The 26,315-nt window shown below is 41.2% G+C and overlaps 1 protein-coding gene across 1 annotated transcript; it reads left to right on the forward strand.

Moving 5' to 3' along the window:
- The first annotated feature begins 1,377 nt into the window (after nucleotides 1-1,377).
- Nucleotides 1,378-24,157, forward strand: RRP15 (ribosomal RNA processing 15 homolog). Its single transcript, XM_040612055.1, has 5 exons — nucleotides 1,378-1,472; nucleotides 4,765-5,039; nucleotides 6,909-7,006; nucleotides 7,839-8,040; nucleotides 23,476-24,157. The coding sequence occupies exons 1-5, from the start codon at nucleotides 1,409-1,411 to the stop codon at nucleotides 23,626-23,628; spliced, it is 792 nt and encodes a 263-aa protein (XP_040467989.1). The 5' UTR covers nucleotides 1,378-1,408; the 3' UTR covers nucleotides 23,629-24,157.
- The last annotated feature ends 2,158 nt before the right edge of the window (nucleotides 24,158-26,315 follow it).

The following is a 26,315-nucleotide window of genomic DNA, read 5'->3' on the forward strand; positions in this document are numbered from 1 at the left end:
TTACGGTCTGGCCTTTAAAATCTGTGTGTCTGTTTACTGGTTGTGAAGTGACAGAAGTTTAGTGTTACTAAGATGAGAAATTCTCTAACCTAAGTTAAGAGAGATACTTTTTTTTTCCTACATATGGTGGATGGTCTGTGCTTCTGAACACCCAGTATGAACAACAAATACTACCGCTGAGAGAAAGGGATTTCAGTACATCAACTGAACAGGAGTTTGCATAAATTTCTAGCATCCTTAACTCCTAATCTGAAAAAGTTGTAAAAGAATGTAAAGCATAGTCACTGATCTAGGACTTAGATCAGTGTAGTTTGGGCGGTTACAGTAATTGTCAGATGGAGGTTGACATCCCATCCCATCCCATCCCATCCCATCCCATCCCATCCCATCCCATCCCAGAGGAGACCCGTAGTGGAACATGTCATTTCTGACACGCAGAAGAACAGCAGAATTGCTTACAGAGGGTCCATGTCCCACCCCCCCCCATCTGGAGCCCGTGTGCCTTTTGGTGTCCAAGGAGGCTGGAGCCCACCCCTTCTACAATACTAACTAGTACAGAGTAACCTTAAAAACTGAGAGCATCCTCCCATGAGTATCCTCAGAGGACGTCTCTAGTATAGAACAACATACTCAAAACAGTACATGGCATCGATGTGAAAATGGTAAACATTCACTTGTCTTTATTTTTTTTTAGTTTGACTGAGTGAAAAGCCAACAAAAGATATTTTCAGTTTCTCATTCCTCCCCATGTTAAAATCTGCCTTCCTTTCGGGCCTTGAAGCAATGTTTGAAAGCATGGCCAAGTTTTCCTGGGGACACCAGCACTGTGAACGCAAGACATTCAATCCTCCTTTCCACCACACATGAATTTATACACAAATTTATTTCTACCATTGCCATGTTCACAGTGGCTCCCCAGTGTGGAGAAGATTAACCAGCCTGAGTGTTGCTGGGTTTGAGCTTTTGCCGGGGCACTTGCCGTGCTTTGGCAGGGATCAGCTTTCTCAGCACACAGAAATGTGTACAGAAATGTGAGGCCACCCACTGAGGCCACGCAGCCTTCTGAAGGCTCCTGAGGGCCCTCAGGGTCTCACTGGCCTTTGCCCACTGCTGGAGGGGGCAGCGCCCCAGCGCCTGAGACTCACAGGCCTCCCCGGGCCTGAGGGACAGGAGAAGCCCTGGCAGACCTCTCTGATTTATTTGGGTTTTCATTTCTACCGCTTGGCCAGTGAAAACACCCTATCTGCCCCCGCCAGGCTCCTGGAGGCGCCTACGTGCCCCCTCAGGCCCGCGGCCCGCCCCGGAAGCCGCTGCCGTCGCTCTCCTGCCCGGAACCTTTAGAGCCGGAACGCAGGTTCGCGGCGCGGGGGCCGGGCCGGAACACGATTTGGGGAGGACGCAGGGCAATATGGCGGCCGCCGTGGCGGACCCATGTGGACGTGCGGCTGCTGTGGGCGAGCAGGCAGACAGCGGTAACGGGGGCTGCTTCGCCAGTGGGAGAGGGAAGGGATGGGAGTGGGAAGGCGTTTGACTCGCTCTTCTCTCGGACGGGCTCCTAAGGTCTTTCCGGCCCCCGCCGTGGGCCGCCTCCGGCCGCTCCTCTGCCCGTCGGGGCCCGCCGGTGGGCCCAGCCACTCCTTGCCCCCTCCGGCGCCTGGCCCGAGGGTCGGGGCCGGCTGGTGCGAGGCGGCCGGAGCTGGTGCCCCGGCCCAGCCCCCTGCCGAAGGCTCTTCCCGGTGGGATGGAGGCGGCGGGGCTCCGTACGGGTGGCTTTCCCGCGGTGCCCGACGTTGTGCCCGCCGGCCCTGCCCGCCCTGTGCCGTGCTCTCTGCTCAGCTCAGCGAGCGCTGGCCGCAGCCCGTTTGTGCCCCGGGCCCACCGCGGTAGCTCACTGCCGTGTGCCTCTGGGGCGCCTTTCCTGGGGGGTGGCGGGGCAGAGCGGGCCCGTCCGCGGGGGGCGGCGGCTGCGTGTCTGCCCCTCTGGCCCCAGGGGCGACCCTCGAGCTACGCCAAGTGCGGTAACCCCGGGAGAGCGCGGAGTACAAACACGGTCCTACTTCATCCTTTACACGTGGTTCTCTGCTCGTCCTTGCCTCTTGGTGTGTGGTGAGGGTATAGCCAACTAGCTGTGAGCCTTCCCAATCATATCATGTGATACTGGGTAGTTTTCCTCCCTTGTTCTGGGAGGAGTCAGGGCTGTGGCCGTTTGGAGCTGTAGCTGACAGGGGTTCTGTTTGCTCTGGGGGTCAAAACTGAACCCCAGGGGAGACCTTGGGTGGGAGCTCCTTTCTGAATGATTGCTGTTTTTAACTGCGTGTGTCTAAACCTACATCGTTGAGCAAGTTTAGAAGAATAAAGTATGGAGATGTACATGGATGTTCCCCCACTCCGGGAACTTTTTATATTAAATCTATGCCAGGCATTGATCTTTGTAACTCAAATTAGAGGCCCAGGTCCTACTTCTGAGAGTTGTTCTAGTCTAAATTACTTTGAAATAGCTCTGCTTTAGCTCATGCTATTAACAGATCCTTTGATATGTTAAAACAAGTAACTCATGGCTGCTTGTTGAAACCTTCATCTCTCCTTGTTGAAAGCAAACTGTTGTTGATGGCATTATCCTCCTATTATATTGGCAGAAGATACGATGTTAAGGAGTCTAATACATGCTTTTGCAATTTTCCTCTTTATAAGTCTAATCAGTTTTTATGGCTGACTCTGTAAGTTGGTGCTAAACGGTATGTGGAATTTGGGTTTGGACTTTTGGTAGCTGTTAGTTTTTGTATGTATAAAAAGTTGCAATTAGGCGTTAATTCCCTGTTTAAAAACCAGATAGCAATATTCTAGCGTGGACAGGGATTATTTTACATGAGGAATCAAGATGTGGTGATGTACCTCTTCCTTTACATGCAATATAATTTTTTTTTCTTTAATTTAGAAATGGGGATATGGAGATGTAGAGATATCCTACAAAGGATGCCTTTAAATAGTTTCTGAATGTGTTGAACAATTTTGCCACTTCTACATTTCCATTTTATAGTAAGGACTGTTGAAAAAAAACAACCCCATAATTTATCCTGTGTGGACCATGACACAACACTGTGTTCACCTTAGTGGTAGGAAAAATCATACTGTTAGAGATAACGAACAGGTGTTCAGTAAGTATTTATCTTCTACACTTATGGTGTAAATATACAACTTTGCTTCTTTTTCTGAGCCTCTGAATATGCCTGGGCATTAGAGGCTTTGTTTTAAAATGGTTAATGCCATTGTTTTGCTGCTATGTTGGGGTTTTTTGCTTGCTTGGAAAGGCACGCGAAGAAGGCAGAGTAATGAGTTATTCTGGTGTCAGAGTGTATGTTTTAAGTAATTAAACAGACAGTTGATAGGGAATATCAGTAATAGCTGTCTGTGTGGTTTTACAGAAAACATCTTTTGAAGCTTTTCTGACTTCATTCTCTTAATGATTTGGTTTATGCAGGTACTTTACAGGATGTAGTAGTGCTTAAGGAGCAAAGCACTTGGCTTGGCACTACCTAACATTGTGATTTTAAAATATTCTTTTCAAAGTAGTGTGAGAATGGTAGATGGATGAAAGCCAGTCAGCTGGTACCCCAGAGTTGGTGGGGAATTGTCCCCTTGCTGGTGGGACTGTGGATGTGTTGGAAACCAGCCTCCTTCTGTCCTGCACTTGATTTGCAGCCTTGAAAATTGTATATAATTAATTTAAAACTCCTGGGTGGCACAGATATTAATAGAATGATATTAAATAGTGGCAGGACACTTGTATGCTCTGCTCTTGATTACGTGATAAAGTGGTCCACTGAAATAACCAAACGTATTTTAGCACACCCTAAACTTGTAGCCTGTTTTATTCTACTTATTCATCCACACTGTTAAAGACTTTATTCTTGCTCTTTGTCCTGCTGAACAGGTTAAGGAGGGAAGTATCAGATTCTTCATGTGTCTGATTTGCTGTCTAGTTAGCTGTTTCCTCCCGTCTTGCTGTTGCTTGATTGAAAACTTCAGTATTGTAACTTTAATTCCTTCTTTTTTGTCTTTGAAGGGGGCTTAGGGTAAGGAAACTTGAATTTGGGGGTGTTTTATTTGTGTATTAAGAACTTGAGCAGTTACGCTATAAAAGCTCAGTGCCTCTGGTTTCTTTTTAAGCTATCTGACAACTGTCTTGATTCTGTATTTCACAAAGTAGTCTCCAGTCTGTGTTCGTTATGCTTAGGTAATCGTATTTTTGCTGGCATTACTTTCCTTGAGCAGATTTTGCTTTCCTGTGAGAAATGGCCCCCTACCTTCAATTTAATCCATGTGGCTGGCTGCATTTAAACACTAGATGTCACTGTTGCGGTTTGCAAGTGTGTACATCCATACATATAGATACATGTGTGTCTATACATTTATAAATGGTAATTTTTTAACTGGAAAATACACTTTTTTCCAAAAAATACTACTCCTAAACATCCAAGTATTCATTAGTCTAATAATAAATATCCAAGGCTGCCTTCTCCTTTACCCAAGCTCTTAAATCTACTTCATCACTGACATGAGCAAGCACTTTCACTGGATACTTTCTAATAAATTCATTATGGTGGTGTATGCCTGCTTGAGGAGTTAAATGTAACAGCAGGCAGTACGTGGCCTTGAACTCAAGATAACACTTACATGTGGAGCAAATTACGCTGGTGATGGATCCTTAGTAGAAACAGAACTGATAATGTTTTTCTTATTCTTTTTTTTTTTTTTTACCCTTAGATTCTGAGTTAAGCTCAGGAATTCCAGAAGACAGCTACTCTTCAGGAGGAGAAGCCCTGGATGGCGATGATGAAGATGAAACGGCAGCCCAGGGCAATGCGGTTGAAGAGGCAGCAAGCTCCGAAGCTGGCCCAAGTGCAGGCTGGGCAGATGCCATGGCAAAAGTGCTCAACAAAGCGATTCCACAAAATAAATCCACCATCTTGGCCAAGAATAAAAGCCTGGAGAAGGAGAGAGAAAAGGAAAAACAAGAAAGGCTGGAGAAGAGGTTGAAGGTGAGAAAAAGATGCAGTATTTCATTGTGCAGTCACAGTAGGTGGGGACACATACAAGATCCCCTCAGTGGGGATTTGGGAGAGTGCTCTGAGACTTTCAGTTTTGGAATCTCTCCTCCACAGTGATCTCAAGTAGCTTCAGGTTTTTTTACTTCCCACACAGTCATGCTGGAGGGCTTTTTCCCTTACTGCTTTTTCTGGGCCATCAGGCAGGCTGATCTTTGGCAGCAGGACCGTTCCAGCCTGTCAGCTTCAGGTGTTTTTGTTGTTGAGAAGGTTGAAAGCAGCTGCTTTAAGCTTAGTTTTCTAATTGCTGTTGTTAATTTGGAGTATAATTCGCTTTGTCGGCATTGCAAGTTGAAATAGTTCTCCCTCATTGAAAGTGAAAGAGAAGAAAATTGCTTTCATTTAAATTCTGCTGCGACTTCCAGAATCAAAGGTCTCTAGGTTGAGATTGCAGTAGTCATTGATGTGGTCTTGAATTATTGTTTGCTCCCCTCAATGATTTTCCTGGTGCTTATTTATTAATGTGTCCATGCCCAAAATTGCTTCTGGTTCTGAAACTGTTATTAAGAAAACAGAACAGTGTTGGCAACGAAGTAATTTCTTTGTGTGTCTTTGATGGAACTTTTAATTCCAAGCTGTGATTGATTTACCTTCAGTCTAAAAATGCATTAATATTTCTAATGTCTCATCTCACCAGTTCTGTTTCAATGGGATAACAGTCTGGGACATGCTGTGGTTAGGCCAAAGCTTGCCTTTTAAATACAGAGAGCTTCAGTATGGCATCTGCTCTGTTATGGTTGTCCTAAATGCCTGTTCCTATCCAGTCAATATGTGGGAGTACCGTAAAGCAGAGGTGGGCTGCAGGTCCCCAAACTGACTTATTTACCCTTTAGAAAAATTTGAGAACAGCCTGCCTTTATTAATGTCTTGCTGGTGGAAGCTAGACTGAGGCAGTTCTTTTGATCAAAGACAAAAGACACAGTCGTAAACACACAAAATTCTAGTAGTCTGTCTGGAATTATAAAGATTCTGATATTTCATGAAAGACTTCCTGTATAAAACACAGGTACTGCAACATCGTCAGGACTAGAATGCTCTTCAGTTATTAGAAGGTGGAAAAAAAATATTACTGCCTTACTCCTGAAGTAGAGGCTGGTGAAATAGTGTTGCCCTATTGCATGGGAAATACAGTGTTCTCCTGTTGTAGCAGAAATAAAGCTGATGGTATTGTGGCCCCTGGTAATGGGAAAGTGAATCGGTTTGGTTTTGAAACAGTGCATCAGAAAAGAGACAAAAATCAGTGTTGTACACGGGAGTTGTTCTCCAGTGGGCACTTGATTCTCTTCCTGGTGTTTGAGTTCTGCCCACTGTAGTCTTTGCTGTGTGGCACTGTTGCTCATGAAGCTGTCCTGTGATTAATTCAGCAGGGGAAGTCAAATTCCCAAGGCTCAAAATGTGACACGCCTGTCTTGATAGACCCAGGATTTCTGTGATCAGCTTGTGAAGTCTTGTAATTGAAAGCTGTCTTTGAATAATTCCTGCATCCGTAGCAGTCAGTGTGAAAGTATTTGAGTTTCTCTGTGCTCCTTTTGCTTGTCTTGAGCTAGAGGCATCACTCTGGTGCAACTCTTACCTAGTTTTTGTTACAGAAGGCAAATGACTCTTGGAGATTTGATGGTGGGCCCTGGTGTGTCAGTGCAATAGACTTGCTTCAGACCTGTTATCCAGCCCTGTATCGGAGCTCCCCTTTTACCAGCTTTGTTGATTTATTTATATCTTTTTCCTTCTGCTACATACTCTGTCAGAGTATGCTGCATTTTCAAATGCTCCATGTTGTTTCACGTAACAATATTTATAACGCAGCTCGATAAAAAGCGGGAGTGGGAAATGATGTGCCGAGTGAAGCCAGATGTTGTCAAAGACCGAGACACAGAAAGAAATCTTCAGAGAATTGCCACGAGGTAAGAGTTTTTCTGAATGCTTTCCTTAAATATATGTATATCGAAAAGGGGAGGAAAGGGCCTGTGCAGGTAATCTGTTTCCAATCAGAGTGAAATCTTAAGAAGTGACTAGCAGGAGCAGAGTGATTTATATACAGGTCTGCATTGTACAGTATCAGGTTCAACAACAGATTTCAGAAGCTTTATGAAAGAGTAAAAATTTAGAGGGGAATGTAATGTTTGCTTAACAGAAGTGCTTTGTTGGATCCCCTTATTTGGTTAATTTAATACGTTCAAAAATGTGGAACAGTTGTTTCTACTACTCTGTATTTTCGTTTTCCACAGAGGATTCACCAGATCCGTGGCTGTTAAGTGCAGTTGCATGTTCTGCATTGCAGTAGTTTGGTGTTGCAGCATTTGTTGAGCACCTTGAAGTGCTGTCTGTATCTGTCTCCTTACTCATTCCTCTGCCTTGTCACCCTACTTCAGCTGCTCTTAAGATCTTTCCTGAGGAAATTAATAGCTGATTGTAGGATGAGTAACGCGCTTCTGGGGATGAAACGTGCTCTTGCACTGATCTAGGTACCATGTCACCGTGCTTGTTTCGGGATCTGAATTTGTGCATTTGTTTGTTACTGGTTTCTAGCAAGAAATATGAAGGAAGAGTGAAAACTGAAAGTCTCTGAAGTTGTAGTGAATGTTACTTGTTAACTGAATTGAGGTTCTGAGTAACTGTTTTGGGGAGCTGGAAACCATGCAGCATCTGCACTGATTAGTTGCTTGGTTAGGTGGTTCATTTCTCTAAAGGGAACTTGAGAGAAAAACTTTGTTTTGTTTTTTTTCCTTATCCCAGAGGTGTTGTACAATTATTTAATGCTGTCAGGACACACCAAAAGAACATTGATGAGAAGGTGAAGAAAACTGGGAGCTCTGACAGGCAGCGTGCTAAACTGTTGTCGTCTGTTTCAAAGAAAGATTTCATCAGTGTTTTAAGAAACATGGACGGTGCGAAAGGAAGCAAGAATCCTGCTGGAAAGGCCACAAAAAGTAAACAGGTAAGCTTTGTTTTGGGGAGAAGATGCATACAAGATACTCTAATAACAGCTATTGTGAAAAGCAGGCACATTAATCGACAGCAATTATACTGAAAAGGTATCTAGGTTTTTTGAGACTACTTAGGAAGGGAGCAAGTAGCTCTTAGCCTGTTTTCCCTGTCTTTTAAAGTATCAAGGTAAAAAAACACTGGAATTTCTTATAAGACATCAAGCTTTGCATACAAATAACTTGGTTTAGCTGTGTGTTTAAAAGAAGAATACAAAAAATTAGATTTTTATCTTGGATTTTCTGCCAACTGTGGAACTAACTGCTAGATTTTAGTGGGTTGTGACGATTGGAATTTGGCCAATTCTAGTTACCAGTTCTTCAAAATTGTTGAACATACGGGGGCTTTTTGTCTTACTTGATGTGTTAGACTGTACTACTTGTACGTACCTACAGTTTTGGGCATTTTGAACTCGCTTCCTCCAATGATTATGGTATCTGGAACTGAAGCGTTTTGCCATACAAGTGAACACCACAACAGAAAGAAACTGAGACATACTAAACGTTATATGTAGGCTTTACTTTCCCCGAGCCTGTGTGTATGTTAGGCTGATGTGGCTTTATTGCTGTTGCAATGTTTTGGAAAGAAGTATTTTAATGTACTCCATTTTTTCCAAACATACTCAAGAGAGACACAGTGTAGTTGGACTCATCCAACTCTTGATCGCTTCTTTCATCTTACCAAGTAGCTCAGGGTTGAAGACAAGTTGCTCGGGCGTATTCTTTCTCGTATTTCAGAAGCTGCACGTTTTTGAAGCATATTTCTGTTCAGGTTTGAACTTTGTGCTTGGTAGTGGGTGGAATACTTCTGTTGGCCCAGATTCACAGCAGTTAACTAAGTGCTTTTCTGTGCCAGGAAGAAATACTTTAATCAGTTGGGAGACAACAGTTTGTCATATGTTTTTTGTTTGTGTGCACTTGGGGAGCATGCTGAAACACTGCCTGGCATGAGGAGCTCATACAATTTTCATGCAAGTGTAATATTAAAGTATTTTTTAAATTCTTCAGATAATGAGAACAATTTAGCTTGGTGCTGACACTTTATTTCTCCTTAAATAATTCCAGCTTGCTTGCTTGTTTGGGTGGGAGGGCATGCGTGTGTGTGGTTGTTTTTGGTTTTTTTTTTTTTCCTCCCCCCCCCCACCCCTCCCTTGGAATAGCAGAACAACATTGGAGTGATAGCAGTGCCAGCTACTATTGTGGTAGGCATTAAAACAACAGCTGAGCAAAAATGAGGACCTTTGTGTCAGATTGTAGCAGGGCAAAATTTCCAATTACTAGGTCAAAAAACAAATTGCAGATGTTTCTGTACTGAAAAAAAAGTCTTATTTTGCCAGCTTCAGTAACAGCGTATTTCCATTACAGTGCTCTGCTGATGCTTTAGAGGCTGGCTGGTTAGTGTTGGTTTTGAGTCTTGATATAGGTACTGCTTAAGCATTGCTTGTGAACCAAAATTTCAGATTTTGGAGTTTTTCATTAATATAAAGCTATACTTACAGGTTTGTTTTGTTTGGGAAGGGGATTAGGTTTGTGGTGGTGTGTTTTTATTTTTTTTTAATAGCCATGTCTGCCTGAATAACTACTTCTCTCCCTTGTTGTATTTGCTTCAGTGGCTCTCCACTCAGTACAGAACCAAACTCTTCCTTTTCAAACTGTTCTTAATCGCCTTATTTTCTCTTGAGAGCATATCCTACCCGTTTAGCAGGCTCCCATCCTCGTAGTTGTTAATGCTTGAGGTTGAGGCCAAAATCTGCTCTTCGGTCGCCTCCTGAGAATTACACAAACGCTTAGCCACCGAACAGTACTGTTGGCCACCACTGTCATATCTCTGCTTCTTGGTCTTTGAGGATTTTTCAGAGGGCATTAAGCAAGGGCAAGGCTTTTGGGTGGTGAATTCCTTGCAGCAGGAGTTTGGTAGGTTGGTTGTGCCATCTGAAAGCTTTTGTTTGTTTGTTTTGTGGGTTGTTTTGTTTTGTAGCAGCCTGCTTTGTTTTTAGCAGTTGAGAGTATGGCATGTATTCAATTTTTAAAAAAGAGGGGGAAATATATTTATTTATCTCAACAAAAACAATGGAAGAGATGCCAATCCCAAACTCCAGGCACTCTGCCATCAATTAAAATGCAGTCCAGAACAATAAAAACACTACCCCACCCACATAAAACAAGCAGTCAGCAGGAAAAATAGCAGAATAAAGTTTTACCAGTGAAAGCAAACCTTTCTTGACTCAAGCCTTCTGCTATGAAAGGAGACTTGACTATACTTGTGAGAATGGGCAAATGCTCTTTCTTGTTTCTGAATGCAAAATTTGCTGCTGTGTTTTTGAAAATTTGGTGGTTTCTTCCAAATGTCACAGGGTGTTGAAGAAAGCCATTATAAAGCTCTGTTGTAGTTGACTATTTAGTCAGATATAAGCATGTGTGAGAAAAAGAAATTAAATGCTCTGTAAAGGCCCGTCTGTAGCAGCCAGGATTTCACGGTAGCACAACGACTTAATAAAGTTTGTTCTCCACTTCCATCAGTTTCAGACATTGATGGGAAGGAAGGACGGGTAACCCATGCCCTTTGAGAATGTTGTTTATAATCTAGTATACTTTTAGCTGTTAGCCTAAATATTACATGGTGTACACCCACCCAATGTAGCTATGAAAGAAAGACTGTAAGGCTGTGAAAATTTTCCTGTGCCACGTGAAACTGTAGCCCTTCTTGGGGTTTTGTGTGCCCAGATGGGAGTAATTACTGTTCAGAGCTGCAGCCAAAAGGTTTGCCTTTCATATCATTAGCTGTTTATCAAGGTATTTCTTAATCCTTGCTGAGCCAGCTGACTTGTGTAATATTTTTGACTTTTTTTCCAAGGTACTGTACATGATGCTTGCCTCTGGGTAAGATCATCTAATTTCCCTCCCCTCACCACCTTATCTGAAGCCTTGTGATGTGGGAGAAAAATGTAGTAATTCTATTTAAAAAAAAACCCAACCGACTGACTTGTTTGTTGTTTGGGTGGTGGGTTTTTTTTGTTTTGCGACTTTTTTGGGGAAGCATTTGTTGAAAAATGAGAGCTTTCAGTATTTTTCAACACAATCCTTACAGACCAGGTGTTCATTTCAGTATGTGCTGGTTGTATCTTGAAGCTTCCCACCTCTAAGGTACTATAAGTAACATTAAAGTACAGGTTAAAAGAAGATACATATCAGAGGTGCTGTCTTTCCAGTCCTAGAAGCTGAAGTCACCGTCTACAGAGGAAGTACAGAAGTAGGTAGTAGCAGTCAAGGATTCCTTCAAGGAATCCTGTGTTTTCTGTAGGCCCTTAAGAAATTTCTTTTTTTAGTGCTTTTAGGATTATGGATTAGGGAAGTACCTTTTGGTTCCACGGCTGAGTGAAGTTTCTCACCTTTGAGTTGCACAGACATGTTGGCTGATGTAGTGAATTACATAAGGTCTTGAAATCTTAGTTGTAAGAAGACAAAGAAATTCAGAGCTAATATTCCCAGAGCAGCCTCAAGTCTTCTCCCTTGCTGCATGTCAGTTACAACAGGGTCATTTGGTACCAGAAGCTCTTCTTGACTCTGCTTGTCATTTGGGCTACTCCATGTAAAGCATTACTGGCTGGTAAAATTTCCTCGTGACATAAATAACTGGCATGAAAGGTACAGATGTTCTTTGTGACAGGCATAACCTGCACTCATCAACCTTTAATTTTTAATTAGGCCTTTCTAGCATGGTTTTCTGAATCACCTGGGTTTGCTTCAACTTGTAAGTTTTTTTTTTTACACCAGATCTGTTGCAGAGCATTTCAATGGTAGAAGTGAGAGCAGGATTTCCTGGTCTACTTCAGTAACCATGATCCAAATTCTGCAAGGTAATTTTTCTGTAATTTGTGCTGACTACATGACTTGAAGGTACAGTTTGTTTCCTGTGTTGTGATGACATCTGGAAAAAATTGGTGTATTGGTCTCAAAATAGTACCTATTCTAAAATGATTTATTGATGGAAGAAAGATGAGTGGAGAAGAATACAAGTGCTATTTGATATCAGCTATAGCTCATATGGGACTTGAAATAAAATGCTTTTCCAGAAAAGTTCCTTCTGCCTGAAGTGTATTTTGTAAATATTCCTAGTGTGTTTGGTAAGTAATTTGATTAGAGCCAGGTTTGCTATAGATTTTTCTTTTGTTCATAAGACTTTTAATATGCATAAATATTTTAATGTTAAGCAGTAGTTTGAAGATTTTTTTCAAGGGCAGGAGTGCTACACTTTGACTGCTGTTCTTGCTGGGACACAAGAAGGGATGTTGGGGCTTTCATTTTCAAGTAAGGTGGGGAAATAAATGTGCTTTCCAGGTTAAAAAGTAGATCTGTTTAAAACCTGTGAGAGTGACAGTTTCCTTTTTCTTGCAGCTGTGTAAGTACTGGCCATTGGTTTCTTCTGCTTTTTTTTCTGCAGTTTCCAGTGTAGAAGTGGGGAGGGGAAAATAAAAAAAAGACTTATTTTCATCTGTATACCTGTTTGTATAAACAGTCCAAACAATTGCTTCATCTAGCTGCAGGAAATAGTTTGTTTCTGAAGTATGGATGAAGGCACAGATGACTTCTAGAAATTTGGTAAGGTGTATAAACACCCCTTTTAATCTTACAAGGAAACTTTTTTCCGTAGGTGATAATGACATTGCAGAGTACCAGAAGTTTTACTACAGCTGTTGTGTGCTGGTTTTACAGAACTAATTGAAGGAGTAACTAGGCGTGCATGTATTCCAGTGGATTTGAGGGGGCAGCCAAGTATTAATTTAGTTCAGCTGCAGCCAGAGTAGATGTGTTCTCCCAACTTTAATAAATGTCTTCCCATCACATGCACAGCAACTTTTAATTTGGATTCCTTTATAAATTGTGCATTTGTATTTGTTTTTCCCAAATGTGTGTACATTCTCTTGAAGGTCACCTCATATATGTTTGGAGCTGATGCTTTTAATGTAGCTTTTTGGGTTTGTACCAAAAGGTTGCTGACTACCTAATTGTATGCTGTATTCTGATTTTTGTCCTTAGGGATAAATGCAGTGCAGCCTGCCACCAGTTTACCCCAAATATCATATGTTCTTTAAGGTAAAGAGTTATTGTGCAGTATTAGAGGTTGATTGATGGCAACATTTTTACTTTAGATCTGTTTACAGGAAGATGTTTTGGATTACCCTGTTTGGGACATCGGCAGGGTTAGGTTTTTAAGGTGTACAAGGTCAGTTCCCTCTCTCTTGCCATAGCTGGTAACACACATCTGTCTTAGTGTGGCAGTGTAGGTCTTTGTGAATATTTAAGTATTTGATTGATAGATGTCAAGAACTTGACACTGTGAGCTCAACTCCAAGTAAGAGGGTTAAAGGCTGTGTGAACCTTTCACTAGGTTCACCCTTTTTCCTGTGGTTTTACTCTCAGATTTCTCTTTCTGCTGTGTTTTTTGAGATACTTGATCAGAAGTGAAGATGGGAAAAAGATTGTGATTTTGCACTCTGTTTCCATCAACCTCTTTTTTTTTTTTTTTTTTTAACCTGTTCATGTTTTATGCTCCTGACAGGTTCTTTCCCCCGGCACATGAGGGCCAGGCACACAGCGTGGCATCCTGGTGCCTACTGCGAGAGCAGCCCTGGCAGCTGCTTGCATGGAGAGAGCACTTCCCTGTTTCTCAGAACAACTCACCCTGCGATCAGTAAAGACAAACATTTTAAGAGAATTTGGATACGAAATAGATACGTTTGTATCTACTGAGGTGGTGACCTCAGGTTTGGAGAGGGCAGTCCCCCAAATGTTTCTAACTCCACCAGATCTGGGAAAGTGGTCATAGAGAGCAAAAGACGTGTTCCCAGCTCCAAAATAGATCATGCACTGATTTTTAAATTCAGAAAGAATGAATGATGCAAGATTTTAACGGTTTTAGGAAATGTATCTTTCTTTCTTCCTTAGAGCTGTAGACAAAATATTTTAAGTTCACCTTTCTGTGAAAAGAGATGAAGTGATTTTAGTTGAAACACTGCAAAAGCTTTCAGCATGAAGCAGTTGAAGTCTGGCAAATTCTGTAAGTGAATATAAACAGGGACTTGTGATCAAAATGTCAGGCAAATATGAGACAGCTTCATCTGTCATACGGGAGACTGACTTGCCTTGCTATTTGATTAGTAGTGTACAGGATACTATGATGGTGTTCTGTTTTGCAAGCCTCTTTTCAGTAAAATTATGTCCCAAACAACCACATTTAAAAAAAAACAAACTTGTGGTATACATCTTCTTTTGATCTTCTTGTAAGTGTACAAAGCACAAAAAGTCAAATCCTATTAGAATTTATCTGGTAAATTGAGTTGGAAGCCTTATAAAAGCAACTTTCCACTTTTGGCTTTGTTCATAATTCTTATAGGCAGGGCGATGTACTTGGAGAAAAATACATCTGAACGTTTCATAAAGCTGTATAAAAAAAAAATGTTCTCTGGAAGTAAGAGAGATTAGGTGGAGCTTGTCTATCTGAACCAGTTTGTTCCCCCATCTAAGCATTTTGTATTGGAGATTATCTTAAAAAGTGATTCACTTACTTTGAAGTTTTATTAAGGTATAAAATGTTCTGATGGTGGAATTAGCAGATGTATATTATAAATGACCTCTGTTGGGCACCTACTCATCTGTTTTATCTTGGTAGACTTCAGGAGCAATGGGTCAAACTCCTTCCAGTTTCCAATGTTTAGAGTGTTGCTGAATTGAGGGTTGTGGGTTTTTTTGGGTTTTTTTTGTGGTTTGTTTTTTTTTAATGGGAAAATCTGGGCAGTTTTTAATGAGCGTTTCTGAAATTTACTGAAGGCTTAGGAAATACACTTTTTTAACTACTGTTATTACAGGTGATACTAAAGCTGTCGTCTTGGAAAGATCTGACCTCTTTTTGGTCTGTTGCTGAACCCTGGACGGCGTTTTATATGTGGTTTGTGTCATTTCTTCTCCACCTGCAGGCGCTGGGAAAACCCATACAAAAACATAGGAGATGGTAGGATCAGAAATGTAGAGAAAGGGTAGCAGGATGGGTAAGATAAAGGATTGGGATCACGGGCAGTTTACGTATTTCCTCTTCAGGTTTAAACTGCGTTTAGAAAGCAGCCTGGGAGTGTTGAGGGGTATGGTATGTTCCTTAATGAGTTTGCCACTCACCCACGACTGTGTGAGGGAAATTACAGGAATATGAAATCAGAGGCTTGGATTTGAAGACATTTAGGATATGTTGCAAAAGCCATTTAAGTAAAAGCAGGGGCAGCGAGGGTAGAGAGGTTTAGCCAGACAAGCTGCTTAGTAGTCATAAAGCTTCAGTATTTCATATTTGGTAATAATACACAAAAGCTAGTTCTTTGTGGTTTGGTTTTTTTTTTTCTCCCCATCCTGCCTATAGTTTTTTGGATCCCTATACTTGTTTTGGGACTCAAATGCAAATGGAAATCCTGAGTCAGGAAGAGGAGGGTTTTTTATTAGCCCCACTTCTTCCTCATCAGCTACTCTGTGAGATGATTTCTTAAGTGCTGGAAGTGAAGGACTATTAGCCCCACTTCTTCCTCATCAGCTACTCTGTGAGATGATTTCTTAAGTGCTGGAAGTGAAGGACTTGGTCATTACTCTAGCCTTGGTTGTTTGAGTCAACCTTTTGGGACTCGCTCAGCTATGCCTCTTGCTGAATCATAATGAAAAACAGTAGATGATTTCAGCATCGCTTGTAGGAAATAATCTGAGTCACATTCAGATTATTCAATAATCTGCGAGCTGCTAATTTATTCTAAAAAAGAATCAAAAAAGTACTTCAAGCAGCTAGGGGCCTGCATGTTTCTTTACTGTACCAGCAGGCAAGCTTTTATAAAAACCTGCAGAAAACTTGAGGTACCCGACTGAAACGGTGCGCAAGTGTCTTGCATAAATGGGTGACACCTGAGAAAAATCTGTTGTGACTCACAAATATTTGTCTGAAGTAGACTGTGTCAGTACTTGATTTCTGAGGGATAGCACATTGAAGGCCTTAGTCTTGGCCAGATGCTTTTCACTAGGCACTCTTGCTGTGTCTGTGTATTTTCCAGGTACAGTTCGATGGTTTGGAAACTCTGTAACTTGCATCAAGGATGTTGTGGATCTGTGTGATGTTTAGGCTGATCTTTAAACTCTATCATGTCTTCATTACTGCAGGAAATACACATTAAGAAATGTAGGACCAGCTGATGGAGAGAAGTCTTTTTCATAACTTGTGAGATGTGGCGTGGCATTTCATTCAGGGTTGAAATGCCTCTAAATATCTAGAAAAGTTCATTCTTCCTTTATTTTGAGTCCCATCCAAACAGAACAATTTGCAGTTCATTTTCTTATTTGGAATAATGATGGAATCTGGCCATGTAAGTTTGCTCTTGGTAACTGACCAATATGTTTGTTTGGTACAAAGTGAACAGTATTTTGCAGACTGGTTACCGGAGGCTCACGTTTAGCTAGCATGAAAAGCTGGTCTTTCTGATGGCCAGCATTGTCTTTTCAAAGTCAGAATTGTTGTTCAGTTACTTTGAATACTGTAACTTGCTGTACAAGTTTGTATCTGAGAAGCAATGGAAGTATAATGTGTTGCTTTAAATACAGAAGTCTCGATCATATGTTGCTTTCAACCACAGTACTCCTTGGGTCTTTATGTCAAGAATTAATTGATCTTGGTGCTGTGCAGTCATTGCTCTAAGGATCCTCTCATTGAAGTAATTAAATTACAAAGCTGTGTGGAGACTTACAGCTGAAGAAGTAGGAGTAATAGGTGAACACTGAGGTAGTTGTGGCTGGTATGGTAGGCAGTAATTCCACTGTCAGTAGTACAACCGCTGATAAACAGGCATGGCAGGTGAGGGTGATGAAGCAGGTTTGTTTTTACAGGAAGAAAAAACAAACATGACTGAAAATGAGCAGTGATGGCATACTGAAAGAGTATACTGCCTGAAACTTTCTGTCCTGATGTGGTGTTGCGTGATAACCTAACACAGGGAACATGTTATTGCTCTCTTTCTAGGTGTCCTGTCCATAATAATTTCCAGCCTAGTTTGAGCTAATTTTTGTTCGGTGCCTACTTAACAATACTTACTGGTGGAACTTTTTTCTTTTTTATGTCATTGGAGTGTTTTGGCCTGACAGTGATGTAATTACTTGACATTCACAACATTGTCACTTTGCCTTGTATTTTACAGAACGTGAGTTGCAAAATTACAGAATATATTCCACAAGGGGAATTGTTAGTATGTGTTAAGGTAACAGTTCATACCTGTGTTGTAACTTAACTGTAAGTCTGTTTCTTTAGGTGAGGCTTATTTTCAGGTGGGGTTTTATTTGATGAGTTTTTATTTTCTGTGAGTAGATCCCGGGTGTAGCATGCCCATGCTGTTTATCATCTCATTAAAACCTGTAAAGGGAATATGGATGCCGATATGGCCAGACATAGTCTTGCAGCAGCGTGTGGTAAAATTCCTTGTGCGGCAGAAGAATTTCCAAGACTGCTGCTATCGGAGCTGGAGCACAGAATGGGCTGAGGAGTTCCAGAGCATCCTGTATACAGGAAGCCCCTGTGTTATGGTTGAATTCTTAAAATATTTTTGCTTTTCTGACAGAAATACTGATTTATGAGCTTCCTGATGGCTGAGGAAATCTGTTCCCTCATAAGCTCTTTCTGTGATTCTTCTTTGCAACTGAGCGTTTAGTAATGACGGTAATCAATTTTCTTTGCTTAAGTCCAGATGAATGCTTGTTTTTAGAAATTCTGTAATTCAGTTCTGACCCCTCTAAGGCTGAGGCACGTTTAAGTTTCTGTGTGCCAACCCAAAGCATTCCTTCCCATTCACACATCTCCAGTTCTAGTAAACCCTAGAGAAGGATGTGAGGATGGGGAGATTCCTCACACAGGCCATTAAGCTCTGGGTGGTCTTCTGGCTGTGTTTAAAAGGAAAATCAGTATTTGTGCTTGTAGTAATAATTGCAGCGTGTTACTTGGAGAGAAATTTGGACAGGAACAGCAAGTTCCAAAACACACTGTGAAATTTTCATTTTTAGATTTATTTACTAAAAATGCCAGTGCAGATTCTGATGTGCACAAGAGACCTTGTGGTATGAGTAGATCTCCTGTGCCACTGTTGATATCTGCAGTGTAGTGTTACTTTGAATATACCAGGGCAGTTCAGTGCAGTGGCTCTAATTTCTCATTCAGAGAGAGCATGCGAATGGGTATTGAATAACTCTCACCCTAAGGAATAAATGATCGTGGAGAATTATATTGCAGCAGAATAGACTTCTCTTGTGCAGCTTCCGTGTTCTTCAAGCTCAAAAATGCTTCCCAAAGTGAGTCGCTGTGAGACTTCAGCTCAGAAGTTCAAAATAGTGGTGCAGGATATATTCTCAATTACCAGATCTGTGGGGTTTTGTCTCTGTGGGTTCAGGCATACATAGGAACCTTTCTTATAATCAAGATCTCACTAATTCAAATTAAATAGAGCTGGAAGAGCACTGATAATTAAACCTAAGTATCATTTTTCTGTTAAAAATCATTACATTTTGTTTTCTGCTTATTTTGCTCCTTTAGATACTTCAGCTGCAGTTTTCTTTATTTGTTCCCTGCCTAGAGGAAACTTGCTTTCTTAGCCTGTGAACTTGGATATTCCTGAAAATAAATTTAGGAGAAATGATTATGCTGGTGTTCTTTGTTTTCCATTTCCTCCCCTCCCTTCTACAAAGTGTGTTTTTTTTTTTTTTAATTGCGATTTAACATACCACGGTGTATGCTGATGCTGGTTTTTTCGACCTAGGTTTAAACCAACTTGCTTGAGGATGAGAAACGGCAGCAGTCATTCTGAGCAAGATGCAGGCTGGCAGGGAAGGTAGTTGTCAGATGTATGTGAAAATACATTTTGGCAGTTACGCTTTTAAACTTCTTCGTGACAAAAGCCTCCCTGTATTTCAAGGTCTTTAGATGTTTGTATTGAGCAAAACAAAGGAACCTGGGGAGACAGTTCAAATTAATTAGACATGTTAGAATTGTTTTCTCAGGGCTTAAAGTCGTTGCTTGAGAGATATTTACGTTAGAAATTCCTTCCCTGACAGGTACAAATAAACGTTTATTTTATGTGATGGTAGAGAGAGATGCCCCTGCAAGCTCTGGCATTTCATCTTGTACATGGAGTAAAGGCGTGGGAGTCCAGTGTGCTGACTGCAGTTCCTAAGTCTTAAAAATGTTCGTTTGTTAATACCTACGTCGCTGTAGCAATTCCCCTGCAGCCTGCACCCAGAAGACGGTAACTGCAGGGTATGTTTGCTGTTTTGCAGATGCAGAAACTGGGGTATGTTCAAGTGATGGGAGCTGGTGCAAAGCAGAGCGAGAAATGCTGTCTTTGATCTGCGTGTTCTCATTTCAAGACTTACCTTTTAATGCCATTACTTACCAGTAAGCATGATGGGGCTTTGGTCTGCTTCTGCAGTGTAGGGTTCTGAAAAGCGCCGGGAAACTTTTTCCTGCTCTGGTTTTAGGATATTGCTGTGCCAGTAAAGCAACAGATGAAAATGACAATGTCCTGTGACTTAGGCAGACTGAATTTAATTCCCTTAAGCTTTCAAAGGAAGCAGGCTTTGAGCTAAGGCACTCGTTTGCAGACTGAAGCAGCTGTGTGCTGGTACAAGTATCCTGCTGCTGCTTCCAGCAACTTAAGAAGGGGTGGAGAGCATCGATCTCCAACCTGAGCGGCAATGCAGTCTGCCACAACTCCAGTGGTGAGTTTGGCAGGTCTCTGTTGATGATACTGTAATGTCTTTTACCAAGAGTGGATTATATAGCTCCAGATTTTTTCAGTGGTAAAGAAATCAACCAAAACAGGGAGACTTCTAACTTGATTATATAGCTGCTGCTCATGCCACGGGGCTTTCTTAGACCAATTCCTCCAAAAGCATCCAGGAGGCAATTCCAGCCCGGATCCTGCAAGGGATGGCTGTTTGGTCTAGGTGACGGACCTAAGCTTTGTGGGTGGGTGGGTGGTTTTATTAGGACTTGGCTAAGAATTTCAGTTCATTTTGCCCTGGTGCAGATTGTAGAAGATATGTCTTCAAACCAGAATTAGTTGGGGAAGTGTGGCCCCACTACAGAGTCTTACTTGTGTCACAGCATTAGCTGTGACACACCAAGCAGGCGAGATGGTGTTTATTTATGTGATCTCTTTTCAACTGGGGTATCGGTCTGTCCCAGCAATAAGTGTCTGCACTAGAATAACTACACTGTGCGTTTTGGTCTCTTTTATTTTGGCTCTTAATAACAAGCGTATCACAGTGTACCAGTGACTCCTGAGATATTTTACCAACTCCTGCCTTTTGAAATAGGTTGTCACACCTTCAGGCAAAGAACAAACCCGTTCAAATGTATGTACAAAAAAGAAGGGGGGGTCGGGGGGGGGTCGGGAAAGCAGCACCAGAATTTTTCACTCCATGCCTTGCCGAAGGATCCGTTTTATGTAGCATTACACACTAATGTTTATATAGCCTGCTTTGTTTTCGTTTGGGGATGTTCAAAGGGGACTTCTGTGTTGTAGTGAAATGTGGGAGATGTGGATGAACAGCTGACTGAGAGTTCAAAAGCGGTTGTGTAGCATAAAAGCTGGTTTATTTTCCACGTGCCAAGAATTGGTCGTGTTTTATTTAGATGAAACCAGATTATGGCATTGAAAAATCAAGTGTATTAACGTTCTTACATAAAGCAAGTTGGGAAGCAATGTTGCAGTTGAACTAATTGTTAATTATATAAATAGTCTTGCTGCGTATTTTCTTAAGACTCCAGGAATGTTTTGTGATAAAATAGATCTGGGGAGGTTTTATTTTGAGAGGAAAAGAGAGCAGTAAATGAGTTAGGAATGAAGATACTAAATGTGGGGTTTTCTTCACTTGGGAGCATGCTTAAAATTGATTAAATATTGTCTTTCAAGCATTTAATCTTAATCTTTGAGGCATGGACATGCTACCACTGTCTTTCTCCTTAGGGCTTGTTGTAGAATTCTATTCAAACCTTTGTGGTGCCTTGCGTAGTGGGTAATGCTATGGAGGATCAGCATCCCTCTTTTGTTGAGGCCCTGCTTTTGTCCCGTTGTTCACTTGATGTGGCCAGAAAGAAGGGCTCACGGCTGCTGAATAGTAGCTTGTGATGAGTTTGAGCACTGGGCTTTTCAATCCCTGAGCCTTTCACTGTCATTGCTGACAGTGATCTACTACTTCTGTGCTGTTTAATAAACAAAACAACAACAACAAAATCCCTGTTCTGGGCATCTGGGGGAAAAAAAGAGGAATCTCTGCTGGTTTTGTTGTTATTGGAAAAAAAACCCAAACCAAACAAGAGAACTGGATTGTGTTGTAAGGAAGATGGGATTTTTCCATCTGTATTTCAAGTTTAACCCTGTGGCGTGTTCAGTGATTTATAAAAGGTTTGCATTAAAAAAGGAAAATCTTGATGACTTTTGTAATCCTTTCAACCTTTCTCTACTCTGCAAAGGTAAACATATAAAACAACTGAAATACAGTTAAAAAGGGAGGAGGAGGAGGTGATGGGGAAAGCACTACCCTCTCCTTGCATCCAAGAACCGAGTACCTGTGTTTGCACTAATACAAATTATTCCCATGTGAACATCTTAAGGTCTGCCCGGGGACATACCTTATCTGTAACTCTTTAATTCCAGGTAATTGATTGCCCTGTCTGAGATTATTTCAGGCTTTACTGAGTATAGCATGTGAAGTGAATTGCTGCAAGAATGGGAAGTGGTTAGGAGGCACTATCCTGGGGAAAGGGAGATTGTTGAGATGGGAGAGTTACCCTTCAAGTAGGCATCAATGAGAGCAGCTGTGAAGAGGACAAACCACAAACAAAAAACCCAAAGAAACTTTTTTTTTTTGAGCTGGACCCTGGGAGATTCATTTTGGGAAGGAAAGTGTTAAGACTGCCCTTTTTTGTGATAGTAGTCTTTCAGAAAGAGCTGCAGGAGAAGTCACATTTAGCATTTCTGCTGTGTGTTTACCTATTAAGAATAGATAGCTTGGCAGACTTTTTTTGCACTCAAGTGATTTCTGCTGGTGTGATATGATATGTTAGGTTTACAGTGATGGACCTGCATTCTCTATTCCTCCTGGTATTATTATATTATTATATATTGCATATGCTGCTCTGAACGATTGCAGAGACGTTAGCTTAAATACGCTATGGTTCTGTGTATTATGTATTACTACATGCGTGGCGAAGAAGGGACTTGAACAGATGTCTACAGTGATCATGTATTTACTACAGGTTTTGCATCGATTAGGCAGCTGTACAGTGTCAGGAGGTGGTAGTTACTTCAACCAGGGTGAGTCAGCTGGAAAAGCTCACCCAAGATAAGATGCCTGTAGTATCTTCATTTCAGAGACCCTGCAAAAGTAAATTACTGGTTTGGGTACCCCTGATTCCACTTTGGTAGGACAATGTTTTGCTTGCCTGCTGGACACTGAGCCACATTGTTCCTCAGGAATATTTTGCTCCTAAGGCTTAACCCACCAAAATCCTTCAGTGCATCGAATGCTTTTTGGTATTTTCCTTCAGTGAGAGCTTCAAGCTGTTGTTTGCGAGTGGTGCCACAGGGTGGCGCTGTTGCACCGCCCAAGTACGATGTCCCGTAGAACCGCAACCCAGGCTGCTTCCATCCTGCCCCGAGACTGCTCCTCTCGCTGGCCTGTATGATTTACCAGTCTGTGCAGCCTGGCCTCACTTTATCTGCCTTCGAGAGGTAGGAAACTTGGAGTAAGGTGTTGTTGGCTTGCTGAGTGCAGATCAACTTTGTTTCTTTTAGAGGCAGCTTTGAACCATATGACAAGCCCAGGTAGTGAGGTAATAATCCACATAAAGGGGATTTGGTTCACGTATCACAGAATATGTTCAATATTAAATTTGGTGGGTTTTAAGCCTTTATTAAATCCATATTTGTGTGTTAGAAATGTGCCAAGAAGTGTTCTAATGAAGCAGCACCTGGGGGTTAATAAATGATATCATGAATCCATTCTGATTGCCAAGAAAGATTTTAATAAAGGAAGCCATGCCCAGGGTTGACTGTTTGATCCATGAGGAATAATTGTTTTGTTTCCATATTTCTTTTATTGGTTGGTTAAAACAAGTTTGCTTTTTAGCATCAAGTCATTTATGACTGTCCTGCATATTTCTGTGCACCATTTGCATAAAGAGCTAGGTCTTGGTAGGTCTGCCAGGGCAAATTGTAAGAGTATGAGAGGTTTCCTTCCGATTGCATGAAAAGCTTCCATCTCTTACTGCCTTTCACATTCATCTTATCTTCCCGTTTCCTCTTCTCCTCCCCTCAAACACTCAGGGTGAAGTGAAGTCTGAAGAGGGGCCGGAATGGAACATACTGCGTGATGACTTCATGATGGGAGCATCTATGAAAGACTGGGACAAGGAAAGCGATGGAGAGGGCAATACTGAACAAGGAGGTGGTCCGAAACAACATGATGACAGTGACTGAATGAAACTGAAAACCATTCAAGATAATACTTTATTTTCTTAACTTTGTTTGGATAAAAAGTCAGCATTCTGTGAATGTACAACACTTGGAGGATCTCTCTCTTTTTTTAAAGGAAAAAGAAAAGACTTGCACCACTTCGGAGTGTTTTCTCCTCCATGTCAAACTTATTTAATATAGCTTCATTTGCTATACTGAAATCCTGAAATATTTTCCAAAACATGTATAATTTTCAACATATTTCCAAAACATTTTGTACAGTCAAAATAGTGGCACCTGCCCAATGAAAGAAAGGTTTTGCCAAGGTCATTAAAAGTTTATACATTAGTCATGGCAATTGATGTATTAATGTGCCTGCATTTCCAAATCAGTGTTGCGCTTTGAAAAGTTGTTAGCAATTCGCAATAGAAATGGCTTACAATAAACACAGAAATGCCGTCACCTTGTAAAGTTATCGGACTCCTATAGAGTCTTTACTACTTTGGCCAGAAAAGGTTTTGTAGATAATAAAGAAAAGTAACCATTAATGTAATAGTTCTGGTCTTGGAGCATTAGTTTGATTGGAGACAACTCTAGAAACATAATTGTAAAAAGAGTTGACCCTACTGATTAGCTTTTACATTTTTATTTTTATATATATATGTTTTTTCCATTGCAAGTCTGAAGTTGTATAAGCTAAGAGACTGGTAAGAGAGGAAAGGACAGTCGTTGGCTTTTGTTTTTGTTGGAGGAACGAGGGCTTTTCTAGCAATACCACATAAAATTGTGTTCAGTGTTGCTTCATTTGCAGTTCTGGTGTTCTGGCCTTTTTCAGTAAGGAGCTGGACCTCTACACATCCTGTGGGTTTAGTCGGCTGTAATGCTAATTCTTCAGGTCTTTGAAAGGTCAAACAAAAGCCCTTCCTCTTAGGTGCATACTGTAACAGTCACAAATTTTGGGAGACATCTGCCAGTGTAACACTGCTGGCTTTGTTTAAGCTACAGCAGTTTCTCCTCATTAGTTGTTTGGTTGCAAAGGTGCAGAAGCTGCCATACTTAGTAAGAATATATTCTACCTAAGCACATGCATACGGAAGGAAGTGCATTGTGATTAAGGTGTTCTAAATGAGGGGCTGGGGTTGAATTCTGCTGGCTGATGCTGTGTCGTTTGTTTAACTTTCCTATCACATTTCCCTATTTGCTATGTGAAGAAAATGCCTTGGGGCCTATTAATGGATACTTAAAATACATAGTACTGTTCTGTCTGTTTCTACAGATGTCTCACGTACAAACCTTTCTTTGTACCTGCTTATGTGCCAGATACGATGAGGAGCGACTTTCAAATTTTCAGTCTTCAGCATTGAAATCTGTGGTAGGACAGTGGATTTAGATTTTCCTAACAAAGGCGGAGGGGAAGGGGTTTGAACTGTGTGTGTACTGCAGGATAAAAAATATACATACAAAATGGCAGGGAGACCCATCCTAACAACTGGCAATGGTTGTGTTATCCCTAGCCTATTCATCTGGTATATATTGTAGCGTAATTCTTTGAGGAGAACTCAAAGCTAACAGCAGAAATGTTTAGATTTTCAAGCTGTTTTGAGTGTTAAACATATTAGATATCTGAGGAGACATTAGTTTGTGGCCTGATATTTATTATCACAAATGAAGGCACACACCCAAAATATCAAGTGGCAAAACCACAGAAGTTTGACATATGGTTATCCTGGCTTCTGAGGGCTAGACATCTGTGGAGCTGTTCAGTGAGAGCTGGCATCTCATTAGTGCAACACAAAAATATACTACAATGAATTTTGAGTCTACAAAGCAGCATAATACATAACCTGGCATTGCTTTCTTTCTACAGAGTTCAGTTACTTTGTGTGAAAAAATAATATCTGCACCCTTAAATCTACAGTCACTCTCTAGCTTGCTATCACCATCCCTGTCCGAGATCAAAGTTTTTGAAAATAATCTAGTTTTTTCATAGGAACTACAACATACCAAGATTTTTGAAATTTTTTATATACTTCAGAATAATTCTAGAATACTTGGGTGTTTGTGATTTTATTTGTGCATTTTTGATGTAATGTTTTGATTAAAACATTGAAGTATTACCTGTGTATTTAAGAAAAACATGGAATATATCAATATTGCTAAAAATATCTCGAGCTTCCATTTCATCTAAAGTGCATAGTGGAACTTTTTGCCTGTAAGTGGAGCACATTTCTTGCCTTTTAAGACAAGTAATACTCAGATTTGTATGTATATTGAATAGGTTTTTAATTTTGATACTGTGTCTTGCCTTTGCCATGCCATTTGGTTGTGCCATATGCAGAGAAACTCCTAGAATAATTTAAATTGGTTAACTACCTCTGAAAAAGAAACAAGGTCAGGACAGTTATGGCAGGTGGGAGCGGTATATTTTAACTCTAGCCACTGGGCAGCTGATTGATTTCACAAGTTTTGTTGACTAGCAATTCAAAAGAAGAGCAAAACCCTCTTTGGCCCAGACACCTTCCAGTCTCCTCTCTCAGCTGTGGGATTAGCTGTCCTGCCCGCTTTCAGGAGCGTTCCTCCTCCTTGACAGCTACTGAGAACAACCTCCAGTGGCTTTTCCTCGCCGTCGGAGTACTCGGTATGTTCTGCCTGCTCCCATGAATATCTCTGCTTAAGCAAAGCTGTGCTGCTGCCCTTCATTCCAGAGAGCA

The sequence above is a fragment of the Falco naumanni genome, chromosome 12, assembly GCF_017639655.2.
Source record: "Falco naumanni isolate bFalNau1 chromosome 12, bFalNau1.pat, whole genome shotgun sequence".
NCBI classification, from domain to species: domain Eukaryota; kingdom Metazoa; phylum Chordata; class Aves; order Falconiformes; family Falconidae; genus Falco; species Falco naumanni.

What these genes read in the sequence shown, in the direction of transcription:
- RRP15 (XM_040612055.1), top strand. Translation starts at nt 1,409, where the DNA reads ATGGCGGCCGCCGTGGCGGACCCATGTGGACGTGCGGCTGCTGTGGGC. An exon ending in GGGCGAGCAGGCAGACAGCG is followed by an intron (nt 1,473 to 4,764) that starts GTAACGGGGGCT and finishes TTTTACCCTTAG; the next exon opens with ATTCTGAGTTAAGCTCAGGA. An exon ending in CTTCAGAGAATTGCCACGAG is followed by an intron (nt 7,007 to 7,838) that starts GTAAGAGTTTTT and finishes TCCTTATCCCAG; the next exon opens with AGGTGTTGTACAATTATTTA.